The sequence below is a fragment of the Cannabis sativa genome, chromosome X, assembly GCF_029168945.1.
Source record: "Cannabis sativa cultivar Pink pepper isolate KNU-18-1 chromosome X, ASM2916894v1, whole genome shotgun sequence".
Classification (NCBI taxonomy): domain Eukaryota; kingdom Viridiplantae; phylum Streptophyta; class Magnoliopsida; order Rosales; family Cannabaceae; genus Cannabis; species Cannabis sativa.
In genome coordinates this window covers 29,105,627-29,126,448 of record NC_083610.1, presented here as the reverse complement: position 1 = coordinate 29,126,448, position 20,822 = coordinate 29,105,627, and the positions used below count along the sequence as shown (strand labels likewise).

The 20,822-nt window shown below is 41.4% G+C and overlaps 2 protein-coding genes across 2 annotated transcripts; both read right to left on the bottom strand.

Annotated features, from left to right (window-relative positions):
• Nucleotides 1–214: 214 nt before the first annotated feature.
• Nucleotides 215–808, bottom strand: LOC133032117 (uncharacterized). The gene has a single exon (XM_061105956.1). It carries the CDS (start codon nt 806–808, stop codon nt 215–217), a length of 594 nt encoding a protein of 197 aa, XP_060961939.1.
• An 8,701-nt stretch (nt 809–9,509) lies between these two features.
• LOC133032116 (uncharacterized) lies at nt 9,510–13,337 on the bottom strand. The gene is made up of 2 exons (XM_061105955.1): nt 12,155–13,337; nt 9,510–9,649 (listed from the first exon to the last, which is right to left on the bottom strand). The coding sequence occupies exons 1-2, from the start codon at nt 13,335–13,337 to the stop codon at nt 9,510–9,512; spliced, it is 1,323 nt and encodes a 440-aa protein (XP_060961938.1).
• Between the last annotated feature and the right edge of the window lie 7,485 nt (nt 13,338–20,822).

The window sequence follows — 20,822 nt, the reverse complement described above, 5'->3', positions numbered from 1 at the left end:
ACCTAGATCAAGACCCGAACCCAGACCCGAACCCGAACCCAGTCCCAGATCCAAACCTGGACCTTAACCGGGACCCAAGAACAGGACCAGAACCAAGACATCGACCTGGACCTAGAACCTTTACCATACTTGGACCTAGACCCGGAACCATAGCTGGACCAGGACCTAGACTCCAACCCAGACCTAGACCTGAACCGAGAACCAGACCTGGATCTCAACCCAGATCTGGAATCGGTGCCGACCCTGGACCCGAACCATATGTGGTCTTGAATAAGATGTTGGAAGAGGCTCGATTATCTATCATGGTTCTGGCTACCATCTTGTTGGCTATCTGGACTTCCACGACCAACGGGTCGTTGTGCGAAAATCTGATCTTGACAGTATCTTCATCATTAAATGTTATGGTGGGTTCCCCTGCTCGTGGGATCTTCGGCTTCCTCCCTTCTATGGCCAGGACTACTTCTTCTTGCTCGTGTTGTACTGTTCGGGCATACCTCTCACGGGCTTCGCCTGAATCTCTAGCTATGTGTGAACCTCCAATAATGACTTGCAGATGTCCATCTACTGGTGGTGGTAGCACGTCTTGGTTGTTATCGCCCCTCTGATTCTGATTGACCTTGACATACTTCTGTACGTGCCGATTATTTTTCCTTATCAGGAATTCAATTTCCCGCTTCAGATTGTTGCATTCATTGGTGTCATGGCCGTAATCCCCATGAAAATGACAAAACTTGGTAATGTCTCTATTGCTGACATCTTTTTTCATGGGTGCGGGCTTCTTGTACGGGGCTAATGACTGAGTAGCCATATAAACACTTTCCTTGTCTTCCGTCAGGACGGTAAATGCAGTATACTTGGCAAGATTCTCCCGGGAAGCTTGTTCGGGTTTTCCCGGGAAGCTTGTTCCGTCAGGACGGTAAATGCAGTATACTTGGCAAGATTCTCCCGGGAAGCTTGTTCGGGTTTTCCCGGGAAGCTTGTTCCGTCAGGACGGTAAATACAGTATACTTGGCAAGATTTTCTCGGGAAGCTTGTTCGGGTTTTCCAGTGAACTTTCCCTTTTTCCCATTCCCTTGTCTATTATTGTTGCTGGACCGTTTACCACTTGAGCTTTAATTGCTTCGGTAATGGGGGAGCTGGACGGATGTCCCAGTAGATGGAGCTTTTAACTGGCTAGGTTTTTGTTCACCCTCTGCTCACTGAATGGCTTCTTAAAGTTTGATAAAACCTTCTGCACGACCAAGAAAATCACTCATCAAGTGTACTGGTCCGTTCTTCCTTATGGCCTTCCAAAGTTCGCCAAGGACTTCAATTCCCCCCAGTATTGCAGACAACTTTTCGTCTTCGGTTACCCGTGCAACCTTAGGTTCCTCTGTCATGAATCTGCTGATGTAGGCTCAGAGAGGCTCTCCTGGTCTTTGCTTTACTTCGACTAGATCTCCTAGGTGCAACGGAAGTTGGCGAGAGGAGGAGAATTGTGCATGGAACTTCGAGGAGAGAGCCTTCCATGAGTTGAACTTTCCGGGCGCTAACTGGAAATACCTTTGTTGGGCGGCTTTTGAGAGGGTGGCAGAAACTCTGCAACATACATCGCCTCGTACTCTTTGCAGGTCCATTTGCATCTCAAAATACTTAAGGTGGGATAAGGGAAGAGATCTTCCTTCCCAGTATACATCTTCCAGGTTGGCATCTTAAACTTGTGGGGCAATTCCAGGATATTAATCTCAGGGGAGAAAGGGGTTCCACGCGCTCGGTCTAACTCAAGATCGTTGTTCCTTTGACCGGCCAGGCCTTGGAACATACTTTTTAGTTTGTCCAACTGTGCCTGCACGGCTGGACTAACCTGTTCGGCCTCTCAGCTGACCTGAGTCAAATCAGTATATCTTTGAGAGAGATTTTGAGCACGGGTTTCGGGTTGCACAATTGGCGCGTCAAGCTGATCCTCCACTCCCCTCCTCCTGTTTAGATCATTGCTGAGATCATGAGTCGTCCCTAATCTATTAAATACATAAATGTCTTGATGCCTTAGCGACTGATTGGTTTGGCCAATTTGCTGACCGGCACCATTAAGTTTGTTGGAATTATTGGGTATGAGTTCTACTGATGAATTACTGCATAAAGTCTGCCCGCCAACAACTTGGCCCACAGGTGGAACCTGTGACCGGGGATTTTGGCGGCTGACCATTTATAGTCAGAGAGGTATTCATCGTTGGATCTTCGTCTGTTTCCTCCATGGGGATGACGATTACAGTCTGAGCCCTTAATGTGTTTCTATCTCCTTATCTCTCCATTTAGCGAACATGTGCCTCTGCTCTTCAATTGCAAGATTCACCGCAGCACAGAGTTCCTACTGATCATGATGCAGGGTGTTGGTATGACCGTGCATGACTCCAAGAGCAGCACGGAGGTTCTGGATTTCAGTGTCATCTCCAATGGTTGTTTGAACATTGGTAGCGGGCGGAATGGCTTTGTTATGAATGCCCTGGTTGGCTGTTGAACTGGTATTCCCAGTCTCTTGCGCGTCAGGCGTGATTTTACTCACACGAGTCGTCATACTGTGACCCGCAGTTAATGGCTATTCGGGATTTACGGTTGGCGGAACCCTTGTGTTCCCTAGGTTCTACAGTGCATGATCCACCGCTTGTGGATTCACCGGATCAACCACGCCCCTACGAGTCTGTACCACCATCGTACTTGTGATTAGATTTGAGATAAAAAGCGATCCTTGAGTTCAACTCTCAATGAAAGCACCAAAATGTTGACCTTGCTTTTAGCCAACAACAATGAGTCTAATTTGTAAGCAACAAGTAGTTTGATACGAGTGTAATATAATAAAGCAAATAAAGACACAAGAATTTTATACAGGTTCAGCCCCGAGCTGTTCGGTAATAGCCTAATCCTTGTAGTTTGTATTGACTTAAGAATAAGGAGAATGGTTCCTTTTCTTAGAGCTCTTACAATAGTATCTCTGAATATGAATTCTTAGAAAAATGTTTCGACCCTTTGACCAGTGAATATGAATCACTATTTATAGGGCTATAAGCTTGGGAGGGAAGTATTTCCCTTCTTGGTACAATTGATATAAGTGGAAAGATTGCATAGTAAATACAGAATACACTAATTGTGGGATTCAGATAGCTTGCCATATCTCTGTGATTTGATCCCAAAGTTATAGGGATTTGTTTGATGATTCACGATGCGAAAGTTGAATTTGCTAAGTGTTGGCGTGCTGCGCGGATTGCTCACTGCCCGGCTGAGAGGGCTTCGTCCGAGCGAATATATGAGGTGCCCTATTCGGCGTATCTCTTGTGAGCAGGTACATAGAGTATATTCCATGTGTCACCATCGTGTGATGCCACGTCAGAGTGCAAAATTCGTATAACAGTATGGGTCTGGGCCTGTGTCTAGGTTCGGGTTTAGGGTTTAGGGTTTTGGATTTAGTATTTAGGGATTTAAGGTTTAGGGTTTAGGGCTTAGGGTTTAGGGGTAAGTGTAAAGAGTTTAGGATTTAGGGTTTAAGGTTTAGGGTTTAGAGTTTAAGGGTCCAATTCCAGTTCCGGCTCTAATTTTTGGTCACAGGGTACGATTTATGGTTCGGGTGTAGGTCTGGGTCAGTGTTAGTCTGGCTCTAGGTTCGTATTTGGGTTCAGAACTGAGTATCGGTCCCAAATCCAAACACCAACCACATGTCGAGTCTAGTTCGAGTTTTGGTTCGGGTTCGGGTTCTAGTCTGGGTCTGGGTCCAGGTCGAGGTCCGATTCCTAGATTTAGACACCGACTATGGGTCGGGTCTAAGCCTCGTGTCTTGGGTCCTGGGTCCCGGGTCCAAATCTAGATCCTGGTCCAAGTCAAGGTCTAGGTCCTTAGTCTAGGTCCTGGTTCGGGTCTCAGGTCCAGGTTTGGGTCTAGGTTTGGGTCTTGGGTCCTGAGTCATGGGTCAAGGTCCTTGATTAAGGTCAGGGTCCTAGGTCCCTTTCTTGGTTATCATCCTAGTCCGAGTGCAGATCCCAGTCCTTGTTCGGTACTTGTCCTTGTCTCGTGTCTGGGTCACAATTCGGTTCTAAGGTCTCAGGTTGTATTGGGTCCCGTATCCCCATCTCGGTCCTGGGTCCCAGTCCCAGTCCTGGGTCCCAATCCCAGTCCCAGTCCCAGTCTCCCGACTCCATGTTCACGTCTCTGTCGTTGTCCTGGTCTGAGTCCCAGTCGTGATCTCGGTCCTGGCCCAAGTCTCGGGTTCCAGTCTGAGTTCGTGTACGAGTCTGGGTTTGGGTCTGGGTTCTTGTATGGGTCTGGGTTCTGGTCAAGGTCTCAGGTCATGCGTCCTGGGTTCTAGGTTCTTGGTCCCAGGTCCTAACGCAAGTATGGGTCCAGCTATCGATTTTGGGTTCGGTTCCTGGTTCGGGTTTTGTCCTGATATGGGTTTGTGTCCAGGTTCCTATCCTAGTTTGGGTTTGGGGCAGGTTTTGGGTCTGGGTCTGGGTCCAACTTCAGATTCGTGGGTCCAGGTCAGGTCCTGGTTCAGGTTTGAGTCCCAGATTTAGATCTGGGTCTGGGTTCCGCGGCATAGGTCCCTAGTCTAGGTCCCCCATCCAAGTCTGGTTCCTAGGTCTTGGTCTAGGTCCAGGTTCGGGTTCGGGTCCCGAGTCTTGGTTTTATTCTAGGTATGGGTCTAAGTTCGGGTCCAGGTCTCGATCCCAGTCTTGGTCCGGGTTCAGGTTTGAGTCCTTGTTGGGGTCTTGATCCTGGTCTGGGTCGCGCGTCTGAGGTCCCAGCGAGGGTTTAGGACCTGGTTAGTTCTAGGTCCCGGTCCGGGTCTCGGCCGAGGTTCAGGTCCCAAGTCGCAGGTCCCAGTCCTAGTCAAGGTCTCGGTCCAAGTTCTGGTCTGAGTTTAAGTTATGGTTTGGTTCGATTCTGGTCTCAAGTTTGGGTCCTAGTCATAGTTCCAATTATGATTCCAGGTCTGGGTTTGGTTCCGGGTCTTGGCATGGGTCTAGGTTGGGGTCGGGTAATGAGTCTTTCTCCGAGTTTGGGTACAGGTTTTTCGGATCCCAGTTTGGGTCCAGGTTCGATTCCTAGGTCTGGGTCCCAGGTTCGTGTCTGGGTCTACGTCTGGGTCCGGGTCCAAGTCCAGTGTTTTGATCCCGGTCTGGGTCTAGGTCTGGGTTCGTGTCCATGTCTAGGTCCGAATCCCAATTTAGGTCAGGGGCTTTGTTTGATTCCTGGATCGAGTCCCGATTTTGGGCTCAAGTCTCAGCCCTAGTCTGGGTCTGGGACTGGGTCCGAGGCCGAGTTCTGGGGTTGGGTTCTGGTGTAATTCGGGTCCCCGCCCAGGTCCAGTTACTGGTCACAGTCCGGGTCCTGTTCCAAGGTCCTGGTCACATTCTGATTTAAGTCTTTGTCCGAGTCCCAGATCAAGACATCGACTATGGGTCTTGTCCAAGCCCCGGTTCTCGGATCCTGGGACAAGATCTGGATCCTAATCACGGGTCCCAGTTGAGTTTCAATTCATGCCCCAGGTCCCGCTCTGGGTATGGGTCTAGGTGTGGGACCGAGACTGGGGTCCAGTTTTGGGTCTCAATCCCAGTTTTAGGTCCCGAGTCCTATTCAAAGTTCGAGTCTGAGTTCAGGTCTGGGTTCGGGTCCCGAGTCCCGATTTAGGTTCAGGTTCAGGTTTTGGACCCAATCCCGGGGTGGGTCTATGTCCCAGTCCGGGTCCTGGTCCGGTTACAGTTTTGGGTTTGGGTCCAAGTCCTGCTCCTGGTCCTATTCCTGGGTCCCGATCCGCTTCTAGTTTCGGTTCCAGTTTCAAGTAACAGGGTACGGCTTCGGGTCGAGTTTTGGTTCGAGTCCAGGTTCGGGTCCTGATTTGGGTCCGGGGCGAGGTTCAGGTCTGATTTTTGGTCTCGGTTAGGGTCCGAGGCTGGGTCTGGTTTCGAGTTCGAGTTTGGGTTTAGGTCCCGGTACCGTTCCAAGATCCCGGCTGGTTCCAATTCAAGTTTCGATTTTGGTTCCCGTGTGTGGGCCTGGGTCTTTTGTATGTGTCCGGGTCATAGTTTGAGTTCGAGTTTGGGTTTGGGTTCTGGTCTAAGTCCTAGATCCAGACACCGACGACGGGTCAGGTCCAAGCATCGAGTCCCGAATCCCAAGTCCTTAGGTGGGTCCTAAGTCTAGGTTTTGGTCTAAGGTCGAGTCCCGGATCCCGATCCAAGATCTGAGGCCCAAGTTCTGGTCCTAGTTCGTGGGCCTGATTCCCAACTCTGGGTCCCCCATCTATATTTGGATCATAGGTCCCGGTCTAGGTCAAAGTTCGTGTTCCGGTTCAGGTTCGGGTTCGGTCTGAGTCTTGGTCCCGATTTGGGTTCGGGTCCGAGTTTGGGTCCCAGTCCCAGTCTGGGTCCAGGTTTTGGGTCCAAGGTCCGAGTATGGTTCTTGGGTCCTGGGTTCGGCCTCGGTTTTTGGGTCTGGTTTTGGCTTCGGGTCTGGGTCCAGGACCAATCTTGCTTTATGTCCCAGGACACAGGTCCCGGTCTAGGTCCAAGTCTCGGTATGGGTTCTAGTCTGAGTTTGGGTTTAGGTTTGGGTCCTGCTACATCCCATGTCCGGGTTCTAGTCCCAGTCTTGGTCCGATTTTGGTCTGGTTCCGGGTCCGGGATCGGGTCAGACCTGAACCTAGGACCCGATCTTAGACCCAGACTCGGACCTTGACATGGATCTAGATACGAACCTGGACTCGAACCCATACCCAGACCGTGATCGGACCAGGACTGGGACTAGAACTCGGACATGGGACTGTAACAGGACCCAAACCTAAATCCAAACTCAGACCAGAACCCATACCGAGACTTGGACCCAGACTGGGACCTGTGTCGTGGGACCTAAACCAAGACCGGGACCTGGACCCAAACCGAGACCTGGACCTGAAGCCAAAACCAGACCCAAAAACAAGGGCCAAACCCAAACCAAGACCCTGACAAGGATCAGGACTTGGACCCTGACCAGCACTCTGACCTCGACCCAGACCCGGACCCAAACTCGAACCCAGAAACGGAATCGAAATCGGAACTGGTAGTAGGACCCAAATCAAAACATGGACCCAGACTGGAACCTAGGACCCGGGTCTCGGAACCCAAACCCAGATCGGAACCCGAGACTCAGACCCGGACCTGGATCTGGACTTGAACCTGTGACTAGAACCCAGATTTGGACCTGGACCAGGATCGAAAACCCGAACCCGAACTCGGAGTAGCTCCCGGACCTGGATGGGGGACTTGGACCAGGGACTTGGGCTTGAGAACTAGCACCGAGACCCAGGACTTGACCCCGAAACTTGACCCTGAACTGGGACCCGGACCAGGACCTGGGACAAGAAGTGGAACTAGAGTAGGACCCAAGACTGGGATCCTGATCTGGACCCAGGGCTTGGACGTGACCCGTAGTCTATGTTTGGATTTGGGATCCATACCCGAACTCAAACCCAGACCCGCACTCAAACCTAAACCTAGACCCAAACCTAGACCCGTACCCCGTGACTTGAAACTAGAAGTGGAACCGAAAGCGGATTGGGACATGGGAATAAGACCAGGGGACTAGGACCTAGAGTCAGACCTGGACCAGGACGTGGACCCAAATCAAAACTCAGATTATGACTCAGGACACGAACAAAAACCAGACATGAACTTCGACCAAGACCCAGACGCAGGACCTGAACCGAGATCGAAGACTCAGACTTGGACCCAGGTCCCAGACCTAGATTGGGAACCCAAACCCGGTATTAAAACCAGAATCGGGACCCGGGACTGGGATGGGGACCCAACACCCAACCCCGGTCTCCACTACTACAAAAAGTACAATTCTCGTCGATTTTTAAGTGTCATTTAAAGAATTTGCAAATAGTTTTTCATTAGTGTCATTTTTTAAATGAAGCAAAAAACAATTATCGTCATTTAAAAACCGACGCAAAATATACACTCTTCTTTTTCATCTTCCTCGTCAAATAAAAAATGACGCAAAATCGTTTGTGGCATTTTAAAACTGTCACTAAAAATTTATAGCGTCGGTTTTAAAATGACATAAATTGCTGAAATACATTTATTTTTAACTTATTGCGTCAGTTATAAAATGAAGCATAAATGTATGTAAGGAAAATTTGCAAATTTTCATGCATTTTTCCCTACATGCATTTTTAAATTTTAGAACGATTTTATGTAATAGAAAATACATGATACAAAAAAAATTAAAATAACGTTGATAAAACTTATATAAAATTAGTAATTGATTCTATTAACTAATTACATAATACCAAAATTGTTAAAAGAAACGATCCTTAAATATATATTCCATGTATCGTAAAAACTAACTATAAACTAAATATATAACGCAAAAGTTAATAGCAACAATCATAAAATATACTATAATAAGAAGTAGTAACCTTGTACTTAATCAATAATCAAAGGCTTCTCAAATTCGGCCCACTCATCCCGTACTGTATTGATCTCCTTGATACTGTAGGGAGCCTCTGACATAAACTGTAGAAGAAAGATTAAAAAACAAAACATTAATTATCACATTAAAAGTATTCATAATATCATTCGAAATAAGATTATTTGTCAAGTTGAGGTATGCAATATTTTGAGTATCGACATGGATCAAAATTGTATTAAGGGTTCCCTACACATAATAAACATTAATGTTAGTTTAATCAGCTCACTAATCGATCTATTTGTAAGGTTTATATACATATAGTGATATGAGAAAGTAAAGTGCCACGAATATTTATGTGTACTTTTAGATCAATAAAAATGGAACAAAACAACATTCATTTAAAAAAAAAAAAAGGAAAAAATACAAGAAAGATGTATGTATATTTCTAAAGAATAAAAGCTAAATTGACTAATTCTATATACATGCGTATGGTGGTATGTACTTGGACATGTAAATGTGAATGTGATCAACTGTTCTTTGATCCAATCAATCACCAAACCTCTGCACGTGATACTCAAGTGATAAAATATCTCACCCACACCCATTGTGACTAATGACTATACAATTATAAAAATATAATTAGAAAAGGGTGAGGAATGAGTCATATTTGAATGCTCAAGTAATTATGACCACCTTACTCACATATTGCTTTTTTATTCCTTAACATGAAGCTTCTTCCCAGGATTTATATTCCTCTCTCACTCATATATAAAGCCTCAAACTTTCTCTCATAAAACAATTCTTACTACACTCAACACTTCTCTCTCTTCACCAAACTCAGAAGAGAAAGAGAGAAAGAATACAAGAACTTCAAAATTAAATTGTTAGAGAAGAAAGAAACTCAGAGTTTCAATTTCAAATTAACTATCATTTTCATCGAAAAAAAAAATCAGCTAAGGCATGTGCCTTGTCCATTTTATTCACTCAATCTTGTTTGGTCAATAAAAAAATATCCCAAAAAAAGAAACAAAGCCAAAAAAGACAGCAAAAACAAAACATTTCATTACCATACATACATATATTACGAATCACTCCTTTGGGGGAGGGGAGATGTGGATAAGGGTGTTATCCCAATTTTCGCACTCTAATGTGGCATCACATGAATGCTGGCACGTGGAGTCTACTTGGAACATCTGTTCGGAAAGCACAGTCCGAGCAGGATGCCTCACTGGCATGCCCAGATCAAAGTATTCAGTAATCCGCACAGAATGGCCAAACACTTAGCGAATTCAACTTTCACATCGTGAGTCATCAGCACAATCCCTATAACTCAAGGATCAATTTACGTGGATATGGCATACACACGATCCCGCTATCAGTGTATTCAGCCTCAATCCCACGATCCTTGCATTCAGCATTGATCCCACGATCTTTCTGTTTATACGCATTGTAACGAGAGGGCAAACTCTGTTGGAAATTATTTTACCAGGATCTTAGATCTACTCACAAGTATGTTGATTAACACCCTAAATATGAACTTCTAAAACGATTATAAATTAAACACATATAAAGTATGAGAAACCTTACATTGGGTGCAGCGGAATAATATGTCTCCTTCCGTTCAGATCTCTAACCCTTGTATCCTTTCTGTCGCAGAGTATTATCAAGATCTGAACCTGGATCTCTTTCTCTCCTTTCTTTAGTGTTGAATCTCCTTCTTGTTGAATGTCTTTCTTCACGATCTTCCTCACTATGATTGAGGTATCACTTGTTGTGTGTGGGCACTACTCTATCACTAAGAGGTTCGAAATTATTCAAGGAAGAAGAAGAGGGTGAAGGTGGCGGCTAGGTTTAGAGAGAGAAGGCTCAGGTTTTCCCTGAAGGAAAAAAGATGTGAAAGTGTATATTTCCTGAAGCCTTCACTATCTATTTATAGCATGCCACATAGGGTTAGGTTTGAATTATTTGGCATTAAAATAATGAAAATATCACATGATAAACCCTATTAAAGTGGCCGACCAAGGCTATATGGATTTGGGCCTCACTTTTGCAAATTTTGCAGTTTTATCATTTTTGCATCTCATTTTCTCAAAAACGCCAATTTTCAAATTCAACCATTTAAATGCCAATTGTAACTATTTAATAACTATAAATAATTATTAAATAATATCGTCATTTATCATATTTATTAATTGAACCATACAAAGTATCTTAATTAACAAATATGCCCTAAAAACTCTTTCTTTACAATTTCGCCCTTACTTAGTGAAAAATTCACAAATAGACATAGTATTTAAGAATTATAATTGATTAATCAAAACCAATTAAATGAGTCTTACAAGTAATATTGTCTCAATTAGTGGGGGGACCATGAGTCTATATAACCGAGCTTCCAATAAGCAGATCAAGAATTTATAACCTAAATTCACTGACTTATTAATTCTTCGTTAGTTATCCATTGTTATAATTCTAATTTGATCAATGATCCTCTATATGAATGATCTACACTGTAAAGGGATTAGATTACCGTAACACCCTACAATGTATTTTATCCTTAAAACACTTAACCCCGTATAAATGATATTTCAGCTATGTGAAATGAGTACTCCACCATTTATTTTCGTTTGGTCAAGTGATACGAACCACACCAACTCGTGATGAAACCCGACACCAAATATGGAACAGCCACCAAGAACAAACGATGTATGAATGGAACCTCGACCCAATGCTTAGCGAAGCACGAACCTTGGTATAAGGAAGACGCCACAAACGAGGATGGAAATCCGTTTGATAAGTCAAGTTGAACGCCACAAGGATACCTCCTTGATAAGTTCACAAGTCTCTTCAAGAACTCTAGAAGATAAAACTCACAATTTGCATATATGATAATCTGGTTTTTACAATGGAAAGATAGTCCCTTTTATAGGACGAAAATGACACCTACAAGACCTTTGGACTTCAACATTAACACACCTAAGACCTTTGGTCTTTCCAATAAAAGCATACTAAATAAGACTCTTGGTCTTTATAATGAAAGCTCCATAATGAAGACCTTTTGACTCCACTCTTGTAACTTCCACACAAAAGAACTTGACACATAAAATTAAATAAAACGTGACACATATAATGAAGCTTCAAAATTCAGTCCCCTTTGATGAGTATGACCAATCTTTGTTCTCTTTCCGTGTTGACCACGGTCTCTTCTTGATTTAAGACTTTGTGTACTAGGTTGTTAAGCTCTTCCTTGAATCTCTTAGCTCGTGCCCTAGTCACTGGACCCACTGGAATTGGACTTGATACTTGGTTCTTGATGTCCTCATCATCAAGCTCGAAGGAAATCATCCTTTACTTTCTATTAGCCAGATAGAAGCTATAGATTCCATATTTATGTTAGCGCTCCCACTCAATTGCACTACCGTGTTCCCAAAATGTACGTATCACCCTGACCCAAAAGTAGGCTTAACTAAATCAAAGAACGCGAATAAAATTCTTGAGATTGAGCCTAATCATATCAGGGTTTAGATCATTCGATCTAGGGTCAACTAGGCGATATTGACTTGAATAGATATTACGGTAAGTTTGATTAAATCTAGTTCAAAGTTCAATATCGGTCCCTTCCGATGCATACTCCATGCACCCAACCTGAGCTTTACTTTAACCAATGCTCTGGAAAGAACATAGCATTATACCAAATGCAAGTTAACTCTGTTGTAGATTATCATATCAGTAAAACCCTGTGTCTGATAAATCTTGGAATCTTTATTGCCATATTCATTGTCAGAAGCATCTTCCAATGGTGGCATGTCAGCAAGATCATCTTCATCTTGAGAATCTATTTCTCCACTTTCCCGAATCACCATAACTCTTTGGTTTGGACACTGGCTGGCTATATGTCCCCGCCCCTGGCATTTGAAACACCTTATCTCACTAGAATGAGACTTAGTTTGAGTTGTTTTACCTTGAGGTGGCGTGGCTGTAGTGGATGGTTTTGGTGTAGATGATGAACTAGGTTGGTCATCCTTCTTTGGATAGTTCGACCTCCAAGGTGTTGTACTTGGCTTGTGTGTGCTCGGCCTTGATCTCGAACTTGAACTACCCTTCTTGAGCTGTCTCTCAACTTTGATTGCCATGTGAACCAAATCTTCTAACTCCACATAATGGTGTAGCTCGATTGGGTCAGCAATCTCTCGGTTCAACCCATTTAAAAACCTCGCCATTGTTGCCTCCCGATCCTCTTCAACATTGGCTCTAATCATAGCCATCTCCATCTCCTTGTAATACTCATCAACACTTTTGTAGCCTTGACGAAGGCCTTGCAACTTAAGATAGAGATCACGATAATAATGAGGTGGTACAAACCGTCGCCTCATTACCCTCTTCATTGCCTCCCATGTTTCAATAGGGCGATCTCCACTCCGTCTCCTGTTAGTGCACAACTGATCCCACCAAACAATAGCATAATCAGTAAACTCAATGGCAGCAAGTTTTACCTTCTTCATGTCTGAATAGTTGTGATAATCAAAGACTAACTCCATTTTCTTCTCCCACTCTAGGTATGTTTCAGGATCACTCTTCCCTTGAAAGGCTGGGATTCTCATCTTTATATTCCCCAAATAATTGTCTACTTGGTTCCTATCTTCTCTATTTCCACCATACCTCCTATTGGTACCCGTCGACATCTTATCAACCTCTTCATCAGAAACTACTCCTTCGAAATCTCCTTCATTTTCATTCCCCCTTTGGTGTACTCTTCTCCCCCTTGGTCTCCGTTGTGCTCCTTCTTCCACCCTATCCAACCGCTCATGTATTTGCTCACACTCCTCCCTCAACAATCTCCTCATCTCCCCCATAATGGCTTGAAGTTGTAGATTTGGAACTGTAGGTTGTGGATTGTTATCACCCGTGTTTTGTGACATGATTAAAAATTCTGCAAAACAATAAAGTTAGACAAGTATAGAAAGGACCTCACTACACTCCCTCACGTGTTCCACTCAAAGAAAAGTGGTCACTCAAAGTCACTCGTGTTTCACTCAAGGATGGCTTTTACCCTCAAATAAGCTCACACCTCTGCCTTTTTCCACTCTTTATCTTCTTTAAGCTCTTTGAAAACTAGTGAAATGGAGGTTCAAGCAGTCAATTCTACCCAATAAAGCAAACGAAAACCGATGAAAAGGTGGCGAAAAGTGGTGATTTTTTTTTGGTGATTTTGGAACACTAGAGTGGGGTTTAGGCAAAAGGGCCTTTAGACTATAAGGAACAAGAATATAACAAAAAAAATTTAAGATGGGTTTCCAGACTCTTTTTTTTTTTTGCTCTTGGAACCCTTTCCTCTTCCTTCCTTTTTCCTTTACCTTTCCTTTGATTTTTTTTTTGTTTTTTGAATACCAAAAGCCAACCTGAATTCAAGTACGAATTAATACCAAAACCCTTCAATAACAATGCTTCCAAAACTCTTTGACACTAGAGTAAACAATGGGAACAAGGGAAAACAAATGAGTTGAAATGAAGACAGATTAGGACTTAGCAATATCAAACAGATTCGAATTTCAAGGAACTTCACAAGGACAAGAAAAAAAAAATAAGGAAAAGATTGAACAAGGAAACGAGTGTGACAAAGAAATTAACAACAATGGTTACGGATTTTAAGAAAGAGAACAAGAACAAGACTAACAACAAAAAAAAATAAAGAACACGAATAGAGTTTTTTTTTGAAATATTGAGACACTAAAAGAATAAAAAGGATAAGCCAAACCAGATGAACCTGGCTCTGATACCAACTGATACGAACCACACCAACTCGTGATGAAACCCGACACCAAATATGGAACAGCCACCAAGAACAAACGATGTTGGAATGGAACCTCGACCCAATGCTTAGCGAAGCACGAACCTTGGTATAAGGAAGACGCCACAAACGGGGATGGAAATCCGTTTGATAAGTCATGTTGAACGCCACAAGGATACCTCCTTGATAAGTTCACAAGTTTCTTCAAGAACTCTAGAAGATAAAACTCACAATTTGCATATATGATAATCTGGTTTTTACAATGGAAAGGTAGTCCCTTTTATAGGACGAAAATGACACCTACAAGACCTTTGGACTTCAACATTAACACACCTAAGACCTTTGGTCTTTCCAATAAAAGCATACTAAATAAGACTCTTGGTCTTCATAATGAAAGCTCCATAATGAAGACCTTTTGACTCCACTCTTGTAACTTCCACACAAAAGAACTTGACACATAAAATTAAATAAAACTTGACACATATAATGAAGCTTCAAAATTCAGTCCACTTTGATGAGTATGACCAATCTTTGTTCTCCTTCCGTGTTGACCACGGTCTCTTCTTGATTTAAGACTTTGTGTACTAGGCTGTTAAGCTCTTCCTTGAATCTCTTAGCTCGTGCCCTAGTCACTGGACCCACTGGAATTGGACTTGATACTTGGTCCTTGATGTCCTCATCATCAAGCTCGAAGGAAATCATCCTTTACTTTCTATTCGCCAGATAGAAGCTATAGATTCCATATTTATGTTAGCGCTCCCACTCAATTGCACTACCGTGTTCCCAAAATGTACGTATCACCCTGACCCAAAAGTAGGCTTAACTAACAAATCAAAGAACGCGAATAAAATTCTTGAGATTGAGCCTAATCATATCAGGGTTTAGATCATTTGATCTAGGGTCAACTAGGCGATATTGACTTGAATAGATATTACGGTAAGTTTGATTAAATCTAGTTCAAAGTTCAATATCGGTCCCTTCCGATGCATACTCCATGCACCCAACCTGAGCTTTACTAAACCAATGCTCTGGAAAGAACATAGCATTATACCAAATGCAAGTAAACTCTGTTGTAGATTATCATATCAGTAAAACCCTGTGTCTGATAAATCTTGGAATCTTTATTCACATAGTCATGTTTACTTTCCAATGTGTTGACAACACAATAAACAGGGTCAAGTATGTGAAAAGGTTTTCAGATGAATTTATAAATCAAATAGACAAGCAATAAGATGAACTAAAACATACACAAATAAATGAAAAATACTTCTGTTTCTTTATTGATAATGAATAAAATGGATTACATTGAATTGGAGTTTTATTTAGGGCATAAAACCCAACTCCCACTTGCACTAATATAAAACTAATCAGTACATATCAGTTAATCCTAAATCTGACGGTGCTTTTCAAATGCAGTTACTGCCAAGACTTTGGTAAATGGATCTGCTAAGTTGTCTTCTGTGTCCACTTTCTCAACTAGTACATCCCCTCTTGCCACATATTCTCTGATGATGTGATACTTCCTTTCTATGTGTTTGCTTCTCTTGTGGCTTCGAGGTTCCTTACTATCAGCTATTGCTCCATTATTATCACAAAGTAGGACCAGAGGCTTTTCCATTCCAGGCACGACACCGATACTGGTGAAGAACTTTCTTAGCCAGACAAGCTCTTTAGCAGCTTCTGCTGCAGCTATGTATTATGCTTCCATCGTTGAGTCCGATATCGCGGTTTGTTTAGTACTTCTCCACCACTACTCCACCCCCAAGAGTAAACACCATCCCAGATGTAGATTTCCTGTCTTCAAGACATGCCTGAAAATCTGAATTGGTATAGCCTATGGGATTTAAAGCACCACCCTTGTAGACTAACACAAGATTCCTTGTACTCTTTAAGTATTTCAGAATATACTTAACTGCATTTCAATGTTCCTGTCCTGGATTTGACTGATACCTGCTCACGATTCCAACTGCATAGCAGATGTAAGGCCTAGTGCATAACATTGCATACATTAGACTTCCAACTGCAGAAGCATAAGGAATTTTCGCCATGTCCTCTATTTCTTGAGGATCAGTAGGAGAGCGTTCCTTAGATAGACGAATACCATATCTAGAAGGCATGTTCGCCCCATTGGTGTTGTTAATGGAGAATCTCTCTAAAACTTTGTCAATATAGGTTGTTTGAGAGAGAGCAAGAGATATGTTCTTCTGGTTTCTGATAATCTGAATACCAAGAACATAGGCTGCCTCACCCAAATCTTTCATATCGAATTGAGTGTTAAGCCATTCCTTGATGTTAGTCATTTTCTTGATATTGTTTCCAATAATCAAAATGCCGTCAACATAAAGGACTAGGAATACTACTACTTGGTCTTCCTTGAGTTGGTAAACACAAGGTTCATCTTCATTCTGAAGAAAGCCGTAGGTCTTGATGATCTCATCAAACCTTTTGTTCCATGAGCGAGAAGCTTGCTTTAATCCATAGATAGACTTATTTAATTTGCAAACTTTCTTTTCCTGCCCTGGAAAAACATAGCCTTCTAGTTGCTCTATATAGATGGTTTCTTCAAGTACCCCATTAAGGAAAGCAATCTTGACATCCATTTGCCAGATTTCATAATCGAAAGCAGCAGCTATGGAGAGAAGAATTCGGATGGATTTGCGCATGGCAACAGGACTAAAAGTTTCCTCATAGTCCACACCTTCTCTTTGGGTATAACCCTTGGCTACAAGTCTAGCTTTAAAAGTTTCGACTTCGCCTCCAGCGCCTCTTTTCTTCTTATAAACCCACTTACATCCGATTGGATGATAGTCATCAGGTGCGTCTACATATTCCCAGACTTTGTTCTTTTTCATGGAGTCCATTTCTGAATTCATGCCGGCTGACCATCGTTTCCGTTGCGGACTAGCCATTGCCTATTTATAGGTTAATGGGTCGTCATCAATACCGTCACCAACGACCATATTGATTTCACCATCCAAGCCATAACGAGCTGGTTTTGTGAAAACCCTCCCACTACGACGAGGAGCGGTGATCTTCTGAACAGGAACTTTGGTAGTAGTTTTCTCAGTAGGTTCGACTGAGGGAGTGGGATTATCCTCTTGTTGAGTGGAAGAGGACGGAACATTGGAAGGAGTTAGATCTGAAAGCATTTCCTCTAAAACATCTTTACTTTTCGGTTTGTTGTCGTTAATATAGTTTTCTTCAATAAAAGTAGCATTTGTAGAAACAAACACTTTGTTATCCTTGTGACTATAAAACAGTCAACCCCTAGTCTCTTTAGAATTTCCGACAAACATGCAAACTTCAGTTCGTGATTCAAGTTTGCCTTCTTTCTTTCTCAAGACATGAGCAGGGCACCCCCAAATTCTGTAGTGGTGTAAACTAGGTGTACGACCATTCCATAGTTCGACGGGTGTCTTAGGGACTGCTTTAGATGGAACAACATTTAAAATGTCATTTTCCATCTGTATAGCATATCCCCAGAAGGACGTAGACAGAGTTGAATAACTTAGCATAGACCTAACCATTTCCAAAAGAGTGCGCTTTCTTCTTTCTGCAACTCCATTTTGCTGTAGAGTGCCTGGGGCAGTGTATTGGGATTCAATTCCAAGTTCAATTAAATGATCTTTGAACTGCATATCCATATATTCTCCACCCCTATCAGTTCGCAAGATCTTTAATGTTTTACCTAATTGGTTTTGAGCCAAAGCATGAAACTCCTGAAACTTTTCAAACGTTTCAGATTTCTTTTGCATTAGGTAAAGAAAACTATATCTGGAGTAATCGTCAATGAAAGTGACAAAATACTCATAACCACCTCGGGCTTTTACATTCAAAGGTCCGCAAACATCTGAATGCACTAACCCTAGGGGTTGTTTGGCACGCTCTCCCTTTGCAGAGAAAGAACGTTTGGTCATTTTTCCTTCTAGGCAGGACTCGCATAATGGCAATTCACCTAAGACGACATTTTTCAATGGACCGTGTTTGGTTAGCCTTTTGAGTCTATCAAAGCCTATATGACCTAAACGTAAATGCCATAGATAAGTTTGATCATCATTATCAATCTCTTTTCTTTTAAGGTTTCTAGGTTTAGCTACATTGAAAAGTTCACTACTTAGTGAGATTTGTGTATTTGGTCTTAAAACATAAAGCCCTTGTTCCATGGGAGCAACACATATATGAAATCCATTACGAGAAATTGAACAATAAGAACTCGAAAAATTCAATGTATAAGATTGTGTTTGCAAACATGAGACACTAATCAAGTTTCTACTAAAGTTTGGAATAAATAAAACATTTTCTAAAATTAAAAATCTTTGTTGAAACTTGATGCGGGCTTTTCCTCTAGCTCTGACCAACACTAACTCGCCATTCCCAACTTTAAGCTTTAACTCTTCTGGAAGCAGATTTTTCCGAGTTTCAAGCAGCTGCAATGAAGAACATACATGGTTAGTAGACCCAGAATCAACAATCCAAGTGGATTTGTCGTTCTCTAAAACACATGATTCAAAGACAAAAGCATTACCTTCGTTTGAATTGTTTAGAAGCTGGGGACATCGTTGTTCATGATGTCCCTTTTCATTACAATTCGAACATAGAAGATTATGTCTGATAATTGTACTTGAAGAAGCAGCTTTGCTAGAGCTTTCATGCTTAATCCTTTCCCTCTGATTAAGATTTGCAAACCCAGGAGGTCCCATTGCAACCAAATTCCGTTCATGGGCTCGTAATTCTGCTTCGAGCTTGTCCATGTCGGAGGAGTTAAAATTGTTGATCATGTAAGATACAACAAATCCATTATACTCCGGAGGAAGACTATTAAGAATGAATTGTACCCATTGTTCTTTTGATAAATCAATTCCTAGTAGATTTGCCTTTTTGAACTTCAGATTCATCATAAACAGGTGCGAGTTTATGCAACTACCAGGATGCATTTTCACACTATAGAGTTCTTTTGCTAAGATATTAACTAGGAGTGGATCGGGGTGAGGGTTATTCATATTGGCACTACAATACATCAATAAAATAGAAGTAAGGTTTTGGTTCAAATAAATTCATACACATTTCAGAAAATAATAAATAATCACATATGTTATAAAAATACTAAATCTAACATAGTTTATTTTCCAAGGTTTTCAACAAATTGATACAGTGCCCCGTTTAGGCGAGAGTCAAAGCATCATTTATTGAATAGAGTTGTCAATTCATCTAAAATGATAATCATTCTAGCAACCTTTTATTCGATGAAGATTGGAATTCAGTGTTGTCCTGTTTAGGCGAGAGTCAAGGCAATTCTATCTTATGAGCTTCTACCATTGTTTCATATTTTGTAAGTCAAATACAGTCGCCACCATTAGGGTGATCCATACCATATAAAACACTTACAAAGCTACTTATCTTTCGAGATTAAACGGTGCTAACTTGCTAATGAACGTTCCTCCATTAGGGAGGATTACTCACTAAAACAAAAGCTATGTAAAACCAACAATGGAGATCGAATGTCTCTTGATTAAAGCTCATTATTTTAAAATATGTATTTCATTTAATCATTTATTCCGTATTATAATAATAAAAAATTACAAATTAAAGTTGGTTTAACAAAAAACAACTTTAATTAAATTTCAATTATAATAATGGAACAAATTTTAAAATATCTTGTTTAAGTTGTTTAGAAGAATCTAAAAAATCAACCTAAATATTTTTCAAATTAGATTTAATTAAATATAAAATTAAGTTGTAACCACTTAATTTGAAAATATTCCATTTTAAGTTAATATTTGAAAAAAATATAAACTTAAAAAATATCTAAAGAATCTTAATAACCAATTCCTAAAATTCCTCAACTTAATTTTGAAATTTGAAATTCAAAAGATATTCAGATTTAAGTTGATTAAACTAATTTTCAACTTAAATAGGAATATTTAATGAAAAATTTAAATTAAGCTTCAGAAAGAATCTAATTGGTTACAATTCTATATTTAATTATATACAAGAAAATACATATAGTTTAGCTTAGAATATAATTCATTAAACTATGTTTTTCCTAAATTAATTTCAAAATAAATGAAATTAATTATGTTGCTAATCAATTTTATTAGGTTAAACTAATTTAATTAACCTAGTATAGTTGTCAAAATCAGGCAAATGGGCCTTCACAATTGGGGTAGTTCATGTGAGGGGGAGCTGTGTTCAGTATGTCGTACCCACTTTTATGGCCCCCAACTCTCACACAAGGCCCAAAAGAGAGGAATTTAACCTTAAAATGAACAACTGTTATTAATTGAATAGGCCCAAAAACTAAATGGGCCTAAATAAAATCTATCAAAAACTATGATATTTTATTTAGCAACAACAACCTATATGCATCTATAACAAAATTAAACATATAGGCTCACACAGGCACACATTTGGATGGATCCTATATTATGTTGTTAGGTCATACACAGATGAAAGAAGATTGTAAAAATTTACCTGTTACAAATTATTTACTTGACCTATTGACAATTGAACCATGGGTTAAAATCAGATCATTGGATCTGTCAACAAGTTAACCATGGCAATTTAGATCAAGTAATAATAGGTTTTACAAAACTTACATACAAGCTAAAACACATAC